The following is an 18,973-nucleotide window of genomic DNA, read 5'->3' on the forward strand; positions in this document are numbered from 1 at the left end:
AATTGTCCAGAATTTATGTGTGAAAACAGCTTTTGTAAACTATGGAAATGTTTGTTAGCTTTTCAACTTTTTCAGGGTAAAATTGCTATTTTTATATGATTTTTTCCCCTGAAGACTGTTAAATAAAATATTGTATTTTGTAAATGTTTGCTTAATCTCATTTTCTTATTAAATTGAATGTTCGGGGAACTGTAATATTCTCAAACATGTCTGCAGTTCAAGCGAAGAGCGTGAGGTCTCTAGGAGCACCGCAGCAGAGCGGGTGACAGACCAGAGGCGGCTGCTGCTGCGTGTTATCATGTTAAACATGTTCATGTGTCAGAGTGTTACAGTGTTGACCTCTGCACTGTTTTTATTCATTGTTGGTTATGTTAGTGTGTAGAAGTTTAGATTTATTCTTCTGTGAATAGCTCATACTTCATGTCGTGTTCAGCTTTAAACAATATTCATAATCTTTGTTGACTATTATCTAATGATAATGATTTGGTAGATTAGTGTCTACTCTAGTTTTGACTAACAGTTAATAGAGAGCAAGACAAACAATAAGATAACAGAGAAAATGTAAGCATAATGCTCCATCTTCCTCTGTGAACTCTTGTCCCTCTGTTCCTCCTCTCACCTCCCTCTACAGCTGCAGCATCGACTGGAAGCTGAGCGCCAGCGCCTGGCTGAGGAGGAGCAGCTGCGAAACCAGATGACAGTTCGGCGGGCGAAGGCTGAGGCTGAAAGGAAACACCAGGAGCGGCTCATCCAGCTGGCACAGCAGCAAGAGGACAGGGAGCGGGAGGAAAAGGAGGAGTCGAGGAGGAAGAAGGAGCTGCTGGAGCAGATGGAGAGGGAGAAGGAGCAGCCAGTCGACCACTCGGACATGGTTGACCGTATGTTTGGTTTCTTGGGGAACTCCGGGCCGCTGCCCAACCAGGATGGACAGGCACCAGCTGGTTTTGAAGTATGTATATGTGGGTTTTGTAGTCCAGAAAAGATGTCTGATTAAATCATCCATTAGCTAGGATTCCCCCCTCCGGTTTTTGAGGGGGACACATGGGGTTCTTGGGATTTTTTTCCAGGAAATGTCAAATATGTAATTTCCTTAATTTCTGGTAATCTGTGCATGCATTTATGATGGAAATAGTATAAAGATAATATCCTTGGCCCTAAAGAGGTTGCATGAATACTTCAACTCCTTCAGAATGGAATATCAATACATGTCATTGCCAAGAGGTGTGCTGTGTCTCCTATCTCAATGTCAAGAACATGGAGACAGGCAATTACTTGAGGAGAGCTGGACAGGGCCATAGAAGGCTCTTAACCCATCACTGGACCAGTATCTGCTCCTTTGTGCGAGGAGGAACAGAATGAGCACTGCCAGAGCCACAAAATGACCTCCCGCAGGCCACTGGTGTGAATGTGTTCACACATTATTACTTCTAGGCTACTACTGTCATTCATTATTATCAGGATGTGCTAAAAACTCCCTGAAAAGCCTTCAGTTAATTCAAAATGCTGCAGCAAGAGTACTGATGGGGACTAGAAAGAGAGAACATATTTCTGCTCTATTGGCTTCCCTTCATTGCCTCCCTGTTAAATCCAGAATTGAATTCAAAATCCTGCTCCTCACATACAAGGTCTTAAATAATCATCTCATCTTAATGACCTTGTAGTACCATATCACCCCATTAGAGCACTTCGCTCTCGCACTGCAGGCCTACTTGTTGTTCCTAGAGTATTTAAAAGTAGAATGGAAGGCAGAGCCTTCAGTTTTCAGGCCCCTCTTCTGTGGAACCAGCTTCCAGTTTGGATTCAGGAGACAGACACTATCTCTACTTTTAAGATTAGGCTTAAAACTTTCCTTTTTGCTAAACCATATAGTTAGGGCTGGATCAGGTGACCCTCAATCCTCCCTTAGTTATGCTGCAATAGGTGTAGACTGCCGGGATATTCCCATGATGCATTGAGTTTTTCTTCTTCAGTCACCTTTCTCACTCTTCAGTCACCTCTCTGCATTGAATCACGCTTGTTATTAATCTCTGTCTCTCTTCCACAACATGTCTTCTATCCTGTCTTCCTTCTCTCTCCCCAACCATTTGCGACAAATGGCCCCGCCCCTCCCTGAGCCTGGTTCTGCCGGAGGTTTCTTCCTGTTAAAAGGGAGTTTTTCCTTCCCACTGTCGCTAAAGTGCTTGCTCATTGGAGGTCATACACTGAACAAAAATATAAACGCAACACTTTTGTTTTTGCTCCCATTCCCCATGGGATGGACGTAGAGACCTAAAATTCATTCCAGATACACAATATAACCATCCCTCCCAAACAGTGGTCACAAATCAGTCCAAATGTGTGGTAGTGGGCACATCTGCCATATTGAGATAATCCATCCCACCTCACAGGTGTGCCACATCAGGATGCTGATCTGACATCATGAGTAGTGCACAGGTGTACCTCAGACTGCCCACAACAAAAGGCCACCCTGGAATGTGCAGTTTTGTCTCACAGCAAAATGCCACAGATGCCACAAGCAATGAGGGAGCGTGCAATTGGCATGCTGACAGCAGGAATGTCAACCAGATCTGTCGCCCGTGCATTGAATGTTCATTTCTCAACCATAAGCCGTCTCCACAGGCGTTTCAGAGAATATGGCAGCACATCCAACCGGCCTCACAACCGCAGACCTCGTGTAACCACACCAGCCCAGGACCTCCACATCCAGCAGGTTCACCTCCAAGATCGTCTGAGACCAGCCACCCAGACAGCTGCTGGAACAATTGGTTTGCACAACCAAACAATTTCTGCACAAACTGTCAGAAACCGTCTCAGGGACGCTCAACTGCATGCCCGTCGTCCTCATCGGGGTCTTGACCTGACTCCAGCTCGTCGCCGTAACAGACTTGTGTGGGCAAATGCTCACATTCGATGGCGTCTGGCACGTTGGAGAGGTGTGCGCTTCACGGATGAATCATGGTTCACATTGTTCAGGGCAGATGGCAGCTGAGAATGTCCCAGTTCTTGCATGGCCAGCATACTCACCGGACATGTCACCCATTGAGCATGTTCGGGATGTGCTTGACCGGCGTATACGACAGCGTGTACCAGTTCCCACGAATATCCAACAACCTCGCACAGCCATTGAAGTGGAGTGGACCAACATTCCACAGGCCACAATTGACAATCTGATAGACTCCATGCGACGATGTGTTGCACTGCATGAGGCAAATGGTGGTCACACCAGATACTGACCGGTTCTGGGTCCCCAGACCCCCAATAGCGCAAAAAACTGCACATTCCAGGGTGGCCTTTTGTTGTGGGCAGTCTGAGGTACACCTGTGCACTACTCATGATGTCAGATCAGCATCCTGATGTGGCACACCTGTGAGGTGGGATGGATTATCTCAATATAGCAGATGTGCCCACTACCACACATTTGGACTGATTTGTGACCACTGTTTGGGAGGGATGGTTATATTGTGTATCTGGAATGAATTTTAGGTCTCTACGTCCATCCCATGGGGAATGGGAGCAGTAACAAAGGTGTTGCGTTTATATTTTTGTTGAGTGTATGATTGTTGGGTTTTTTCTCTGTATGTATTATTGTAGGGTCTACCTTACAATATAAAGCACCTTGAGGCGACTGTTGTTGTGATTTGGCGCTGTATAAATAAAACTGAATTGAATTGAATGTCTGACCAAAAAAATCTGAAAAAACTTTATGAGAGTGGTCTGAGTGCTGACTTCCTTTATTGGGCCCTGTGCTGACTGCCTGGCATCATAGCGCCTGACTGACATTTGCCATAGAAAGCCAAAATTGGCAGGACCAACACTGGCACCCCGCGCGTTTCACAGATGAGATTCACTTTGAGCACATGTGACAGACGTGAAAAGGTCCAATCATGTTGCCTGCAACATCATTCACAAATGACAGTGGCTCAATGGTGGTCTGGTAAGGCATATCCACAGAGGGATGCACAGACCTCTACAGGCTAGGCAACAGGACCCTGACTGCTGTTCGGTATCAGGATGTAATCCTTGGACCCATGTCAGACCCTATGCTGGTGTAGTGGGTCCTGGGTTCCTCCTGGTCCACGGAAATGCTCCGGCTCATGTGGTAAAAGTATGCAGGCAGTTCCCGGAGTCCAATAGTAAACCTCTGAGACATTCTGTTTCTGTCCAGTCGACACCACCAGGTTCCACCTCAGACTTAGTGATGCCATGGTCCTAGTCTACACTGAGGGTTTTAGTACTATTTAGATGTAGGAAGTGAATGGTTTGTTTGGTCCTCACCAAGAACAGTGTTCAGTGTTTTGGTCTCTGGTTTTTGGCTGATTTAAATGTTTCACTCTCCTTTCAGCTCTTCTGTTTTTTGTCTCCTAGAAATTTCTCTCACATATCATTTTGTTTCTCAGGATTTGGAAAACACGCCTTGTGGTGAGGAAGCTGAAGAGGAGGTTTTGAGCGAGGCTCCCCCGTTACCTGACGAGGAAGAGGAGGATTTGTCAGAGTATAAATTCTCCAAGTTTGCAGCCACCTACTTCCAGGGTGTCTCCATCCACACCTACATCAGACGGCCACTGAAACAACCTCTGCTTTTCCACGAGGACGAAGGAGACCAGCTGGTGAGGCTGACCTTCGATCTCAATCCCAAAGCCTTTTACAGCCCCCGATCATCTATTTAAGTTATTCGTATTATGTGTTAATGGGCTCAGCAGATTTACACACGTACCGGCTGCTGAGCCGATTACGAATATGTTTTGGGCGAAAAAACCAAGTTAAACTGTCACGCTTTTTGTCCTTTTTCTGGAAAAAGAAGAGAACACAACCATATCACCAAAAATGTTGGTTTTTCAGTTTAGTTTTGGTATGAATAAATTGTTAATTTTCTTATTATAACACATAACACAATCCAATCATCTTAGAAAGTTCTTACTGAGACGGCAAAACAGTCACACCTACACAAAGGGACCTTGTAACTCCTCGTTAGCAGAAAGTCAGAGTTCAGACATGTGAATGATCAACTAAAATCCTCTGGGCTTCAAACACTGGCCTACTAAAATGTTTACAATGCTTTACTCTTGACTGCTAGTGGTGCTACAATATAGGCTGTAACCTACAGAAAAAGAGTCTCAAAGCTGGTGATTTTTTATTTATTTTTATAAATCAGAGATAATGCTGTAGAATAATTTTGAAATCACTCTAACGTGTATAATGAAAAATCAGGTGATTTCAAAAAAGTTTTTCTTATTTGCCATATTTGACCTGTCCTCCAGGCGGCTTTAGCTGTATGGATCACTGTGTTGAGGTTCATGGGCGACCTCCCGGAACCCAAATGCCCGATGGTCATCAACGACGGCAGCGAGAAGATCCCCGTCATGACAAAGATCTATGAAACCCTCGGCAAGAGGACCTTCAAGCGAGAGCTGCAGGAGCTGCAGGTGGAGGGAGAGGTGAGAGGATGCTGGGGATTGTATGAGTCGTTACAGATTGTCAGGTCAGAGCCTCCAAAATGTCATCTCCTGTTTGTACCTACAGAACAGCTCCATAGACAGCCAGAAGAGGAACAGCGTCAGGCATAAACTCGTGTCACTCACTCTGAAGAGGAAGTCCAAGATCACTGAGGAGGTGAGAAACACATCACTTCTTTTCAGCTGATCTAAGTAAATAATTTATTTAACATGTCCCATGTTTTCCACTTTTAATCATAGGGTGACGTGATAACAGTATATAACCAAACCTTAAAAGAGTGTTAACTTAAACAAAAGAAATGGGAGAACCTGGACAAAAATGGCGGTGCAGTCAGTACCGTCAGTGGTGACTCCAGTTTGGTGGCTGTTCTATGGGGTGTGTATATGTGTCCCATATTATATGTGTTGTACCGAGTCAATCAACTGAAAGGGAATGAACAGTTATGCCTATAACTTCTGCTCCCTGAAGGAGAGGAACGGGGTACAACACAAGATTGCCCCGCTATGCCCCGCCCCAACTTGGCTTGGTGAAGACTGCTATCGAACTGAGGGATCATTGTGATGATGGGCTATATGTGCAGATGAGCCTGTGTGCATGTCATCACAGTCATCACAGGTCATCTGCCTTAAAGCTGCTAATAGAGATTTCTTCAGCCAGGACATGCAGAGGTGTGATATCCCATCTTATTTGTGTTGTACCTCATTCCTTTCCTTCGGGGAACAGAAGTTATAGGCATAACTGTTTGGGGTTTTTTCAAGCACTGGGACACTTGGACACCGGGAAACTGAAGGTGGCACACCGGTGCAGTGTTGCACTGTTGCCTCACCTTGAACAGATCCTACATTTGCTGTAATGTTTGCATATTTTCCCTGTACCTACATAGATAATGTCTGACTTGATAACATAGAGATCCAAAGACAAGCCTGTTAGGTTACCTGGTGGTTCTCAGTTGGATGTGAGGGCCCATGTTTTTTCTCTTCGTTAGCCTTGTGATGGATCAGTAACCAGTCCAGGGTGTACCCCACTTAACCACAACAGCTGGGGTAGACTTCTTGTTGGGAAGTTTTTTACCACTATAGCCCAAAGAGTGAAAAAAAAATCCAAACGTTTCTTGGATTCTGCAAATTTAAGCTCAAAACCTTCAAATTAATGCTTTTCTCTGTAACGCTGATGGCAGGTCACCAGGCGGCTGACAGAGGGGGACTACAGTCTCCAGGGAAACAGCATGCTGGAGGACCGACCCACCTCCAACCTGGAGAAACTTCACTTCATCATCGGCAACGGCATCTTGCGGCCCACCCTCAGGTGACCCATGAGTGTCATCGGCACTAAATAGAGGCTGCTCCTAGAAGCAGCAGTGAGGGATGAAGATGTTGCTTGCGGCAGCATGACGATGCTTTATCGATGTTTTTGGACCAAGCAAATGACGCACTGATGTTTTTGCTCTCTGGAGTTGATGAAAAACTTCAAGATTTATTCTGATTGTAGATTTTGTCTTGAAGATGACACTGAATTGAAATGAATAGGTTTGTTGAAATCAGATGGCTTTTTCGGCTAAATTCAAGTGTGGAGAGCGTTACTCCTGTGAGTGTGGAGCTTGAATAGTTAGTGTGGAGAGAGGTTTACTTTCATACCATGATTATTAAAAGTATGTCTTATTAAGTTAAAGCTATTGAGATGATTCTGGCTTGTGCATTTACTACAACCGTTCAGAACAGTCAAAATTAAAGGTCTCATAATCTGCAGACATATACTCCTCCTGTCTGCTTCACAGAGAGTCACTTTCCACTGTATGGTTTTGTAAACTATTAGAGACTCTAATTCACATCTTAGAGGAAGCCCACATACGAGATGCTGCAACACAGTTTAAGAAACTTAAAGGAAAAGAAAAATAAATTTCTCACAAAGACGGAACACAAATAAGGCAAAAACAGAAAATCTCCTGTAACTCAGCAATTAATAACTAATGCTATAAACGGTAATATTTAAACAAAATGGGATGATTAGTTAAAAAGGGAAGATAATTTGGAAACCAAAGTAAAATTAATTAAAATTATTAACAGAAAGAATTTTTAATATTGGAGAAACAGAGAAATGATTCAGATTCAGCACAAAACCTGGTCACTCTCCATTTTTTGTTGGGTCTTAGAAACTGCCAGAGGAGTCCTGCCTCAGCATCTGTTGAGCTCGGGTTCACTGGGCTTTAGCAATTTAAAGACACAGTGTTAAATAGAAACCATTTTATGCTGTTGGCATAGCAGACCTGGAGTATGTTCTGTATGGAATATTTGGCGATAGATCACCTCGCTGCAGGAACACAGTCCCTACATCCAGATGCTGCGCAATCCTCTTTGGAAAGTTTTTTTAAATGGGGTCTAATTTGATTTAGCTGTGGTGACTGTCTCGTGTATTGAAGAAGGCCTCTGATCTGTTTGTTGAATGTTGTCCTCTGCCTCAGAGACGAGATCTATTGTCAGATCTGCAAGCAGCTCAGCCAGAACCCGTCCAAAAGCAGCCACGCCCGCGGATGGATCCTGCTGTCCCTCTGCGTGGGCTGCTTCGCCCCCTCCGAGAAGTTCGTCAAAGTAAGAAACGTATTTCTGATGGGAAACTTGATGATAAAACCTCACGGTTAACTGGTGAAAATTGCAACTCATTTAAAAACTGAAATGGGAAAAAAATAACCACAATTGTAACTGCAGTGTCACCATTTTTGCACTTTTACACGCTCAGTTTTTCACTTGTATCTTCACGTTACTGATATTTGCCCACCACTGCCTGTTTAAAGTGTTTTGTGGTACTCACTGTTTCGGCCCTATGCCGCCTGCAGTACCATTATTTTCATCCATGTAATTGTACTGCACATGAAAGGTCAGGAACAAAAAGAAAATTCATTTAATAATAATATATTACAGATGATTTAAATTTGACCATAAAATAAAGAAATAATGGTAAACTGCAATAAATAAGCATGTCAACAGAAATTTACAAAAAAAAAAACACGACCGGGTTTCAAATGTGGCTGATGTTTCTAATCAGCCACCTAACAATGTTTCTTCCTTTTTACTAATGTTGGTCAGCCAGCTAATCCAAAGCAGACATGTGTAAAAGATAAAGTCATATACACTACGAACAAAGATATAATCTTTTGTTTTCCGGCAGTGGATTTCAGTCCAGGAGAGCAGATGGGACAGATCTATAACTCGATCCACTCGCATTCAGTCAGTAAACAGTAGTCTGTCCGTCTCCACCATCACCATCAGCAGGTCTGATGGCTGAAAATCAGTTTAAGTCCTCAAAGAAGTAAAAGCTTAAAATAAAGTAGTCAAAGGGAGAATCTCAAAGATTTCATCTGCAGTTTGATCATTGCAAGAATTCATTTTTAAAAAAAACATAGCAAAAGTTTTCTGGTCTGACTCAAAACAAAATATTACATCTGAAAATCACGTTTAGCTTTAGAAACTTTTAATTAACTTTTTTTCCTGACTGATTTTAGTAAAATTGAGTTATGAGTTTGATTTCATTTATGTAAACAGAATAAATATAATGCTGTGTGTCAGTGCCTTTGGTATGCCTTTGGTATGTCACACCTTTAACCTTTAAACTGCTCAGGGCTGTAAACGGCCTTTATGTCAGTAATACGATGAATATTTCTCTTCTCTCTGCTCTTTTATCAGTATCTACGGACATTTTTGAAAAACGGTCCTCCGGGTTATGCTCCCTACTGCGAGGAGAGGTTGAGGAGGACGTTTGTCAACCGCACTCGGATGCAGCCACCGTCTTGGTTGGAACTGCAGGTGCCAAAAATCTTTCTGCTCTGTGTCGTCAAGTCCAGTGAATCCAGTTTGTCAAGTGTCTCATCTTTTAACTGGAAGCATTTGCAACAGTAAATTGATGGGATTATCAGCGTTTGTTGTTCTGTTTGTGGTTTTTAGGAATTTGCAAAGCATGTAGCTAATGCTGTCACTGTTATCACTGAGTAACAGTTACAAAGCTCACTGTGTGCTGAGGGAGTGTCCAGTTTAGCTAAAATCTGTATTAAATAATAACTGTTTGTTGAAATACATCTATAACTATATAACTGTAATAAATATCAGCATTAAATATTAGAAACTAGAATTAGCTGAAAATAACTGAGAGCTTATTATAATAAATATTTTCATATCATTCCACTGGTTTTCATACTTTGGTTTGAAAACGGAGATGATTTTAAGATAGTTTTTATACTGTTTTTCAGGTGTTTAAAATGTTACATTACATACATGAAGAAACATCTAGAAAGCCTGACGATGTTTTACATCAAATTACCGTAAACTGTAAAACTTTACAAAAAACAGCTAAATGTAGCTAGTTTATTAAAATTCAGTGTTCTTTACTATATTTATTCTCTCTTAAATTCTCATTAAAACATCAACTCGTGTGATCCGGAAGAAGCCATTGGTCCTTCTTTAATTTTAAATTTATTTATCAAAGTTTGGATCAAGAGGACTGTAGCAGCAACCTTCTGACCTTCTTTGTCAGTTTCTGACTCGTGTTTCTCAGGAGGCAGCTCGCTCTTTCTCCTCTTCAGTAACCACAATGAGGCAGACATCAAAAATAAAGGATAAAAGTTTATTTATTCCACACAAAACCAATAATTACAAAACAAAATAACCACAATCAAACATCACAAATTAAAGACCTCAACAAAAAATTTAAATCTGTAATGACTGATCAAAAACTGAAATTAAATTTGAATTTTTATACTTTGTATACTTTTTCATCTCTTCTTTTTGTGGTTTTCTACAGGTTAATTATCTTTAATATCAATAATGGGGGTTTTTTTACAGGTGGTTGGATGGTAGAGGTTGTAATATTTATATTTTGAAGTGAGCCTATAACACCACAATGCTGCACAGCTGTAGGACATCTTAACTGTTGCCTGTCTGAACATGAGTCTCATTGTTTTTCCCTCCAGGCCACAAAGTCTAAGAAGCCCATCATGCTCCCCGTGACATTCATGGACGGCACCACAAAGACACTCCTCGCAGATTCGGCTACCACAGCCAGCGAGCTGTGCAACGCACTGGCGGACAAAATCAACCTGAAAGATCGCTTTGGCTTCTCGCTGTACATAGCTCTGTTTGACAAGGTAAAACACAGGCTCTACTGACAGCGAGGTTGTAACAGTTAACTATAACTAAGACGTTTGTCAGAAAACGTGCTTTGGTGCTCATCTGGGACGTCTGCACCTGTGTATTATGAATTTCCTAAATCTAACACGGAAGACAAACTTAAGTGAAATGATCAAACTAATACTTGGAACCAACTGAAACTAAATTTAAATAAACAATATTTTTTAAAATGAAAACATTTAGTCAGTTTGTTCAGATGTCATGGAGTTATTTAACTGCAAGTATGTGTTCATCAGGTGTCGTCTTTGGGCAGCGGTAACGATCACGTCATGGACGCCATCTCGCAGTGTGAGCAGTACGCAAAGGAGCAGGGCGCCCAGGAGAGGAATGCTCCCTGGAGGCTGTTCTTCAGGAAGGAGATCTTCAGCCCCTGGCACAACCCTGCCGAGGACTACGTTGCCACAAACCTCATTTATCAGCAGATCGTCCGGGGGGTGAAATTCGGAGAGTACCGCTGTGAGAGGGTGAGCCTCTGAGCTGTGTGCAACTCTGCATGCTTTGTGTGAAAGAGGGTGAGATACTGAACGTTGAGTTCGCCCCATATGGATCCACTGGAGTATGACTGTGTGAATATTACATTAAACCCACTTGAATGGGAGAATGAGTCTTGTAGTAAGAAAGGTTTCTAAGCATTTAAATAGAGTAGAAAAGCACTTTATAAACACCATTATGTAATGTACGGTTGTAACGACAGTAGTATCACCCCCTGGTTTCTGGAATTTGCACTTTAAAGCCTCAAGGTTTGCATTTTGTTATAACAATATAAGACAAGGCCTTGAGTGTATCAGCGAGACAAGACTGAGATGGTCTGGACATGTACAGAGGAGGGATAGTGGATATTGGACAAAGGATGGAGCTGCCAGACTGAAGACAAAGAGGATGGGGGACATGCAGAGGGCTGCCGTGACAGAAGAGCTTGAGCTAGTTTTGCAGCTTTTTGATCTACTCATCCTTCTTTGTTCTTCCAGTTTTATTATCCGATCGTAGGGTCGTCATCCAGTGCCGGATAGGGCACCAGTCTTCTGCAGGGCCAATGCAGAGTAACAGACAACTACTTCGTATTTACAAAATATACAGAATGGAGGGGTAGCTCTAGACTTTTGCACAGTACTGTATATTGATCAGCCCATCTGGTTCTCCTGATATGATCTTATCTACTTGAAAGAAGAGTTGATGGCAGGTTTCAGGTGTTGGGCTTGCTTTCTCCTGACCATTCCTTCACCCTGTGTCTGTCTTGAAGGAGGAGGACTTGGCAGAACTGGCCTCTCAGCAGTACTACGTGGATTACGGCTCCGAGGTCCTCCAGGATCGTCTGCTCAGCCTCATTCCGTCCTACATCCCCGACAGAGAAATCACCTCCACTAAGACTGCAGAGAAGTGGGTTCAGCTCATCATCAGCGCCCATAAAAAGGTACCTTCTGGTCAAGTGATGAAAACCAGTCTTAATTTTGTGCTGTTTTCTGGGAGAATCTAACTAGAGCTCACTGTGCAGGGAGTACAAATGAAAAGGAGGGTAAACACGCAGAAGGTGAAGGAGGATGTGGTGGATTTTGCTCGTTTAAAGTGGCCTTTACTCTTCTCACGCTTCTACGAGGCCTTCAAATTCTCTGGTTGGTAAAACACTGTACCTCTTTCTAAACTACTAAATGCTTTGTTCCCATCAGTGGTTGTGGATATTTTTTAATGGATGTGACCACATCTGCTCACAGGGCCTAGCCTGCCCAAGAATGACGTTATCGTAGCGGTGAACTGGACAGGCGTTTACTTTGTGGATGAACAGGAGCAGGTCCTTCTCGAGCTCTCTTTCCCAGAGATCATGGCTGTGTCCAGCAGCAGGTATGACAAACAGCCACAAATGCACCAAATGACAGGCAACCAAAATAAAGTACAAAGTATATTTGAGTTGTACAAAGTTAATAAGTGAATTAATTGCTGCTGGTTTCTTGGCATTTATATTGACCTTAAAGGTTCTCTACAAACAAACAATCGATTTGTTTGTCTTAACATCAGGAAAATCTTGGTTATTAATGGCGTCTTCCCACAACAACTTCTAAATCTGAAGCTGAAGAAATCTGATTATGTAGAGTCTATAAGAAAACAGCCTAATGGCTCTCTTGTGTTGCTTTATGACCTCAGAAAAACCTTCCCTGATGAGTTCATGGTCTTAATCGTTGCTTTCACCTCTGGTTGAACAGAGCATGATGTGTATTTTGTAAACATCCCATTTAGATAAAATGGGAGAATAGGTCATAGTATGAATTGGAGTAGGTCTAGCTTGTGATTGACAAGTTGCTAGCCATGTAAGCTATGTAAGCCTGAAGTATAAGAAGGGTTTCTGATTTGTCATATCTGGTTTAAAATGACATTCAAGCATCATCTAAATTAAATCTGTTTTATTTCATCCCAAAACAAGATGTGGAAAATTCAAGGTGTTCAATCAGTTCTGTCATGGGGACTCAAATCACTGAATACTAGCACATGCTAGCAGGCATGCTATATTTTAGCTAACATTAGCCAGAATAAACAGGGTTTGCTCCTCAACCTAGCTAGCTAAATTCAGTTTTGCTAATTCTCAAGCCACACTATTTTGGATGCAACCAAGATAATCAGAGATGGTATCATTCTTTAATACTTCTTTAATACGTTAAAAAAATATTTACATACATAACGTTTAATTTCAAACAAGACTTTCTTCACTTCTGTGCTGATACAAATGATTGTAAGCATTACTTAATAAATATATTTTTATCATTTTTAAGTTTTTAGGGATCTTCTGCTTGTCAGAATTGCATCTTGTCCATATTTTGAACTATCATGGTTAAAGCAAAGTTTAACTTTGCAGAGGGGGTAAACTCCAGGGACAGAGCTTCACTCTGGCCACCATCAAAGGAGACGAGTATACGTTCACCTCCAACAATGCAGAGGACATCCGCGACCTGGTGGTCTCCTTCCTCGAGGGTCTAAGGAAGAGGTCCAAATATGTGGTGGGCCTGCTAGACTGCCTGAACCCACGTGAGATTCACTGATGAATTAGAAATAAAAAGGTGTTTTTAGGAGCAGAATGGTCAATCTGTTTGTCATCTCCCCGGCAGTAGGGGTAGATTCCAACTTCCTGAGTTTTGCTAAAGGAGATCTGATCATCTTGGACGAACATGACGGAGAGCATGTGATGAACTCTGGCTGGGCACACGGCGTCAATGACAGAACCAAACAGAGAGGGGACTTCCCTGCTGACTGTGTCTATGTGCTACCTACTATCACCCGACCACAGTATGATATAGTGGTGAGTGCAGTCAGAAAAATAATCTCTGTCTTCCAGATTCTGCTGGAATGTTTTTTTTTTTAATCCAGCAGGTTGTTTTTACAGGACAGAACTAGAAGTCTAACCAGTTCTTCCAGTGTAAGTGATTTCAGGATGTCCCTGTGCAACAGTGTGTAGATATACCTGGTTATTGTAGCTAAGGCATTTGAATTATCCATGTGTGCAGCAGCAAATTTCTGTCAGGCTTGAAGGTGTCAGGGGCTTCTTTAATGTTTGGTACTTTCTCAATCCATCCATCCATTCTCTTCCACATATCCAATTTAGGGCCCCGGGGGCGCTGGGGCCTCTCCCAGCTGTCTTAGGGCGAGAAGCAAGGTACACAGCCATGCTGCCACTCTGTCGCATGGCTAACACATAGAAACAGGTTGAACCTTGGTGGTTCCTGGATTGTTCCTGAACATCATGACCGGTTTTCTCTCATTTTTGAGGGTGACAGTTTGGGTCTTCTTCTAGAACTTGGCAACATGGTTACATATCCGAATAACTTGGACCTAGAGCAGGGCGATATGACCAAAAGCATTTATCACGATATGCATTAGAAAATTTGCGATAACGACATAACTGACGATATAATTGACACTAGACAAAATACTTTACAACTCCACAACTTTTATTAGTGCAAAAAAACCCAACAATGTAGTTTCACTTAAACAAACAGCTGTTTTTTATGTGCATTAAAGTTATATAAAAATTTAACAGTGCAAATGCAAATTCCTTGCTGACAGTTTAACCAAAAGGCATTTCCAGTGGAAATTGGCCGACATATCCTCAGGATAACCATGTATAATATCCACAAAACTTAAAAAGAGGTTATATAGACAATACGGTAATATTATGTTGAAGCACAGTACGTATCACTCCACGAGGCTCTTGCCTACAGTAGCCGTAATGCTCCAACAATCCATCAAGCGGTGCGGCTTCGTAGCTTAGCAAAGTCGTACTAAAACATTTGACAGATTTACGAGCGCCATGTACGACATAAAATCGTTTTGAGGTCAGTAAACACAACCAGAATTCATACATAAGGCACACGGGATTATAAGGGGCTCTGTCGACTTTCAGAAAAATCAAAGGATTTATTTTAAGTGTGCCGTATTTTCCAAACAACACGGTAATAACGACGGCCCGCTTGCATACTCTACCAAAAATAGTGCTTTGTTGTGAAGTTGCAGCATTTTTACAAACCAATTCTGGTTCATCCGTTTCATTCAACAATCTGCTTTCGCCCTTCTTATTCTCCGTTGCCGCCATGCTTTTTCCGGCATGTGCGTATGAAAACAAAGGCACTGCACATGCACGTTTTACCCATATTCTATTGCGATATTTTATTTTCTTATCGTTGCCCAACATGATACCGGTATTACTGTGAACGGTATTATATAGCCCAGCCCTACTTGTACCTACATACAATTATGTGAACTGATGGTTTTGGAAACTGCAGTTGTTCAGGAATGGCTCCAAGAGGCCTTCCCAACTTGTGTAAACCTGAAATTCTCTTGAAGTTACTTGAAGTTTCCTATTGTAAGTATTGGCCAATGCAATGAGTGCTGTCAAACAAATCCTTTAAAATAAAAATGACCATGACGGTTAAACTGTGTAAATGCTGATCTGACCTGTCAACACTCCAGCTTTGCTATTTTTTTTTAAATTAATGTCAACCAAACTGCCAGTCATCTACTAATTAAAATTTACACACAAAAAATCCTCACTGCACATATATTTTCAACACGTGTGAAAACAACCTGATTAAAGCACCATGTGAGCAGCTGCTGTCTCTCCAATTGTTAGCTATTAGCTGTCCACCATTTTTTTTTTAGCAGTTTTTCTCCCAATTAACAAAAAACACAAAAATAAATATATGCTAGTCTCTCTGTGCAGCCAGCTGTGTGTTTAATGGCTGTCTACAAAGTGTCAAACACTAAAATATTACAGAAATATTGAATTTGCACATTGTATTATCATCAAAAGCACATCACTAGTTTTCTGCTTGGTATACTGTAACTGAAAAAAGTGCTTTAACCACACACTAAAAGCAAAAAACTCATGGATTCTGAAAGGAAGGTTTTGACAGAGATGTGGTTGTTGAACTCCAGGTATTGGCTGCTCATTAAAAGGAAAATTAACTTCCCAAAAGAATTTTTTCTTCCTAGAAAATGCTCTGAAATATGTTGATGTACTTTGCTGAATTAACCAGTTGGAAGGGTCAAATGCGAAAAAAATCCAATCTTCCTCCTGTTTTACTGTCTCTCAGGCTCTCGTCACCATGACTCCTGATCAGAGGCGCGAGTCTATCGGTTTGTCCCAGATTAACCTTTCGGACCAAGAGGATAAATCTAAGGCCTACACTCTGGAGGAGTTTTCCTACGACTACTTCAGGTAACTAAGTCTAATGTGAGGCTGTTTTAAGTACAAATGATGTTAAAAAAAATGTGTGAAAGTTTCTTCGAACCACTGTTCTTCAGGCCTCCTCCAAAGAGTACTCTGAGCAGGGTGGTGATCTCGAAAGCTCGAGGGAAGGAGCGTCTGTGGAGCTGCACCCGCGAGCCTCTCAAACAGCCTCTATTGAAGAAAGTCCTGGCTCACGACGAGCTCTCCCAGGAGGCCTGCCTTGCCTTCATAGATATCCTTTAGGAGAGGGCGTGATTGATCATATGTTTGGCTTTCTCGTTTGCGTTTTTCCTCTGGTGCTTTTGTTACATCAGAGCAGGTAATTAACTTTCCCAAGGGACCATATGAGAAAGTGGAGGTGTTGTGAAGGGCTCAGTTCAGTTCTGATAAATATTAATTTTGTTTCTTTATAAACTGCTACTGGTAAGAATGGATGTTACAGGCATCCAAGCCTGCAGTTACGCCTGTCGACCAAACCCCCCATGAAAGTTACTCACTGTTGTTTGTGATTTTGATGGGAATCATAAGCTGGTCTTGACTGCTCCATCGCTAGCAAAGGTTTAGCTGTTTTTGTAGCGATTGAAACTGTAATATTTAATCTGCTCTATACAAAGAAAACATGCTTTTTAATGCTGGTAGGTTAGTAATTTTAACATGAGAGTTTATAGAGATGAACTCTGTTTTTTGGAGCCAGCCAAGTGGCCATCAGAGGAAGTTTGCTGCTTGGTTATTTCCAGTCAGCCATACTGCCTGACCTGTACCAGCCTGTCGTTATGTGAATGGTCCTTAACTGTGTTTGCACCTGTGATGAAGTATATGGGCGACTACCCGTCCAAACGAGTGCGTTCTGTCAACGAGCTCACCGATCAGATATTCGAAGGAGCCCTGAAGGCCGAGCCGCTCAAAGACGAAATCTTCTGCCAGATTCTCAAACAGCTAACAGACAATCACATTAAGTAAGTCCAAGAAAAAAACAGTCTTTTCTTCTATCTCTTCTTCTATAATCAATATTTTAGCTCAGTGTTCACAGTTTAAGCTGTGAGTGTTCACTTTGATCACTCTCAAAGCATCTCTTACATCTGTAACATGCACCTTCCTGGTAACCCCAGCGGTTCTTTCACAGTCTCTGCAGCACCCTTAGAGTCTTTTTTGCCACTTGAAATTCATTAAATTCACACAAGCAAACAAAACTGTATTCATTGTCCACACAGAGACTGGTGTTTAACATTTTCGCCTGCTGTACCGTCACCAGAAACAAAATCCCTGCACACTTATAAATATGCCTGGTAGCAGCAAGAAAATAATGATATAAGCATGATGGAATATGAGCATGCATAGAAAATTTCTGACTTCTAGATGTTTCTCACTAAAGGACACTTTCTTTCCTGTGCCACAAAGCCAAAATCCTGACCCTCAGTTTGTGCACTGTTTACCTTGTCATGGTGTTTGTGTGCAGGTACAGTGAGGAGAAGGGCTGGGAGCTGCTGTGGCTCTGCACTGGTTTGTTTCCTCCCAGTAACATCCTGCTGCCTCACGTCCAGAAGTTTCTGCAAGCCAAGAAACACTATCCTCTGGCTCCAGACTGCATGCAGCGGCTGCAGAAAGCCTTACGGTAACACAAACGCACACAGTTGTTGTTAACGCCTGTTAAAACTTCTTCACTACTGCTTTTTACAGGTTTAAGTCTCACACCACTTTTTTTTTTTAGCTCAGTTGAGAAGCACCTGCAAGCAGCCTCTAGTTTCCAGCTAGTTCATACAGCTCAGTTACAGAAACTATAGTGCATATTACCCCAGTGTGTGATTAAATGGTTGCTTTAAATTAAAATTTTTACCCCTAGTAATTTTTTTTTTATTATATTTTATTCATTATTCATCCTCACTGCCCTTTGTGCTAGAAACGGATCAAGGAAGTACCCTCCTCACCTGGTGGAGGTGGAGGCCATCCAGCACAAGACGACTCAAATCTTCCACAAAGTTTACTTCCCTGACGATTCAGACGAGGTCAGTTACGACTAACATTCAAAAAGTACATTGTTATGTGGTATTTTACAACTGTGCATTTTGTACACTAAGGGGAAAAAACTGTAATTTGAGACGTGCCACCTCTTTAAATAAACAGTGAACTTGCATCGTTCACATTTTTCTGCACATGTACTAAATATTCTGCTTATACAACAACAACAACAATCTTTATTTATAGAGCACATTTAAAAGCCTTGGGCATACCAAAGTGCTTTACATAATAGCAATACATTATAGCTTGACTTTGGTTTATGTTTGTGTTCACAGGTGTTTGAGGTGGAGTCGAGCACGAAAGCCAAAGACTTCTGCCACAACATCTCCGGACGTCTGATGCTCAAATCCTCCGAGGGCTTCAGTCTCTTCGTCAAGATCACTGACAAGGTGACGCCTTCATCCGCAGCCCGATCGTACAAACGTATTCACTACAAGCTCAGCTCAGGGGCAGCAAATAGACAGATTAGACAAAAAAAGCCATAGTTTTCTGTTTCTATGCTGATGACTTTTCTTTTCCTGTTGTGCTGTTTGTAGTTGTTGCTCTCTCTGCTGTCATATTTCTGGTAGACCTTTGGTTCTCTACCAAGAATTTGTTGTTTCAGATTCATAAAAAGTAA

General features: G+C 41.9%; 1 protein-coding gene across 1 annotated transcript in view; it reads left to right on the forward strand.

The window, feature by feature from the left end:
* Nucleotides 1-18,973, forward strand: part of myo7ab (myosin VIIAb) — a 53,041-nt gene that overhangs the window by 29,432 nt on the left and 4,636 nt on the right. Inside the window, exons 22-41 of the mRNA XM_085421251.1 lie at nucleotides 632-949; nucleotides 4,398-4,607; nucleotides 5,259-5,435; nucleotides 5,521-5,610; nucleotides 6,632-6,759; nucleotides 7,913-8,039; nucleotides 9,132-9,251; nucleotides 10,412-10,585; nucleotides 10,865-11,092; nucleotides 11,869-12,039; nucleotides 12,121-12,238; nucleotides 12,338-12,464; nucleotides 13,471-13,640; nucleotides 13,721-13,911; nucleotides 16,202-16,326; nucleotides 16,413-16,570; nucleotides 17,141-17,294; nucleotides 17,795-17,950; nucleotides 18,236-18,341; nucleotides 18,630-18,743. Of these exons, the coding sequence (XP_085277377.1) occupies nucleotides 632-949; nucleotides 4,398-4,607; nucleotides 5,259-5,435; nucleotides 5,521-5,610; nucleotides 6,632-6,759; nucleotides 7,913-8,039; nucleotides 9,132-9,251; nucleotides 10,412-10,585; nucleotides 10,865-11,092; nucleotides 11,869-12,039; nucleotides 12,121-12,238; nucleotides 12,338-12,464; nucleotides 13,471-13,640; nucleotides 13,721-13,911; nucleotides 16,202-16,326; nucleotides 16,413-16,570; nucleotides 17,141-17,294; nucleotides 17,795-17,950; nucleotides 18,236-18,341; nucleotides 18,630-18,743 (3,162 nt within the window). The remainder of the gene's footprint in view (nucleotides 1-631; nucleotides 950-4,397; nucleotides 4,608-5,258; nucleotides 5,436-5,520; nucleotides 5,611-6,631; nucleotides 6,760-7,912; nucleotides 8,040-9,131; nucleotides 9,252-10,411; nucleotides 10,586-10,864; nucleotides 11,093-11,868; nucleotides 12,040-12,120; nucleotides 12,239-12,337; nucleotides 12,465-13,470; nucleotides 13,641-13,720; nucleotides 13,912-16,201; nucleotides 16,327-16,412; nucleotides 16,571-17,140; nucleotides 17,295-17,794; nucleotides 17,951-18,235; nucleotides 18,342-18,629; nucleotides 18,744-18,973) is intronic.

This window comes from Rhamphochromis longiceps, linkage group LG10 (genome assembly GCF_057381845.1).
Source record: "Rhamphochromis longiceps isolate RC_006_pf linkage group LG10, R_longiceps_female_GT1.1, whole genome shotgun sequence".
Taxonomy (NCBI): domain Eukaryota; kingdom Metazoa; phylum Chordata; class Actinopteri; order Cichliformes; family Cichlidae; genus Rhamphochromis; species Rhamphochromis longiceps.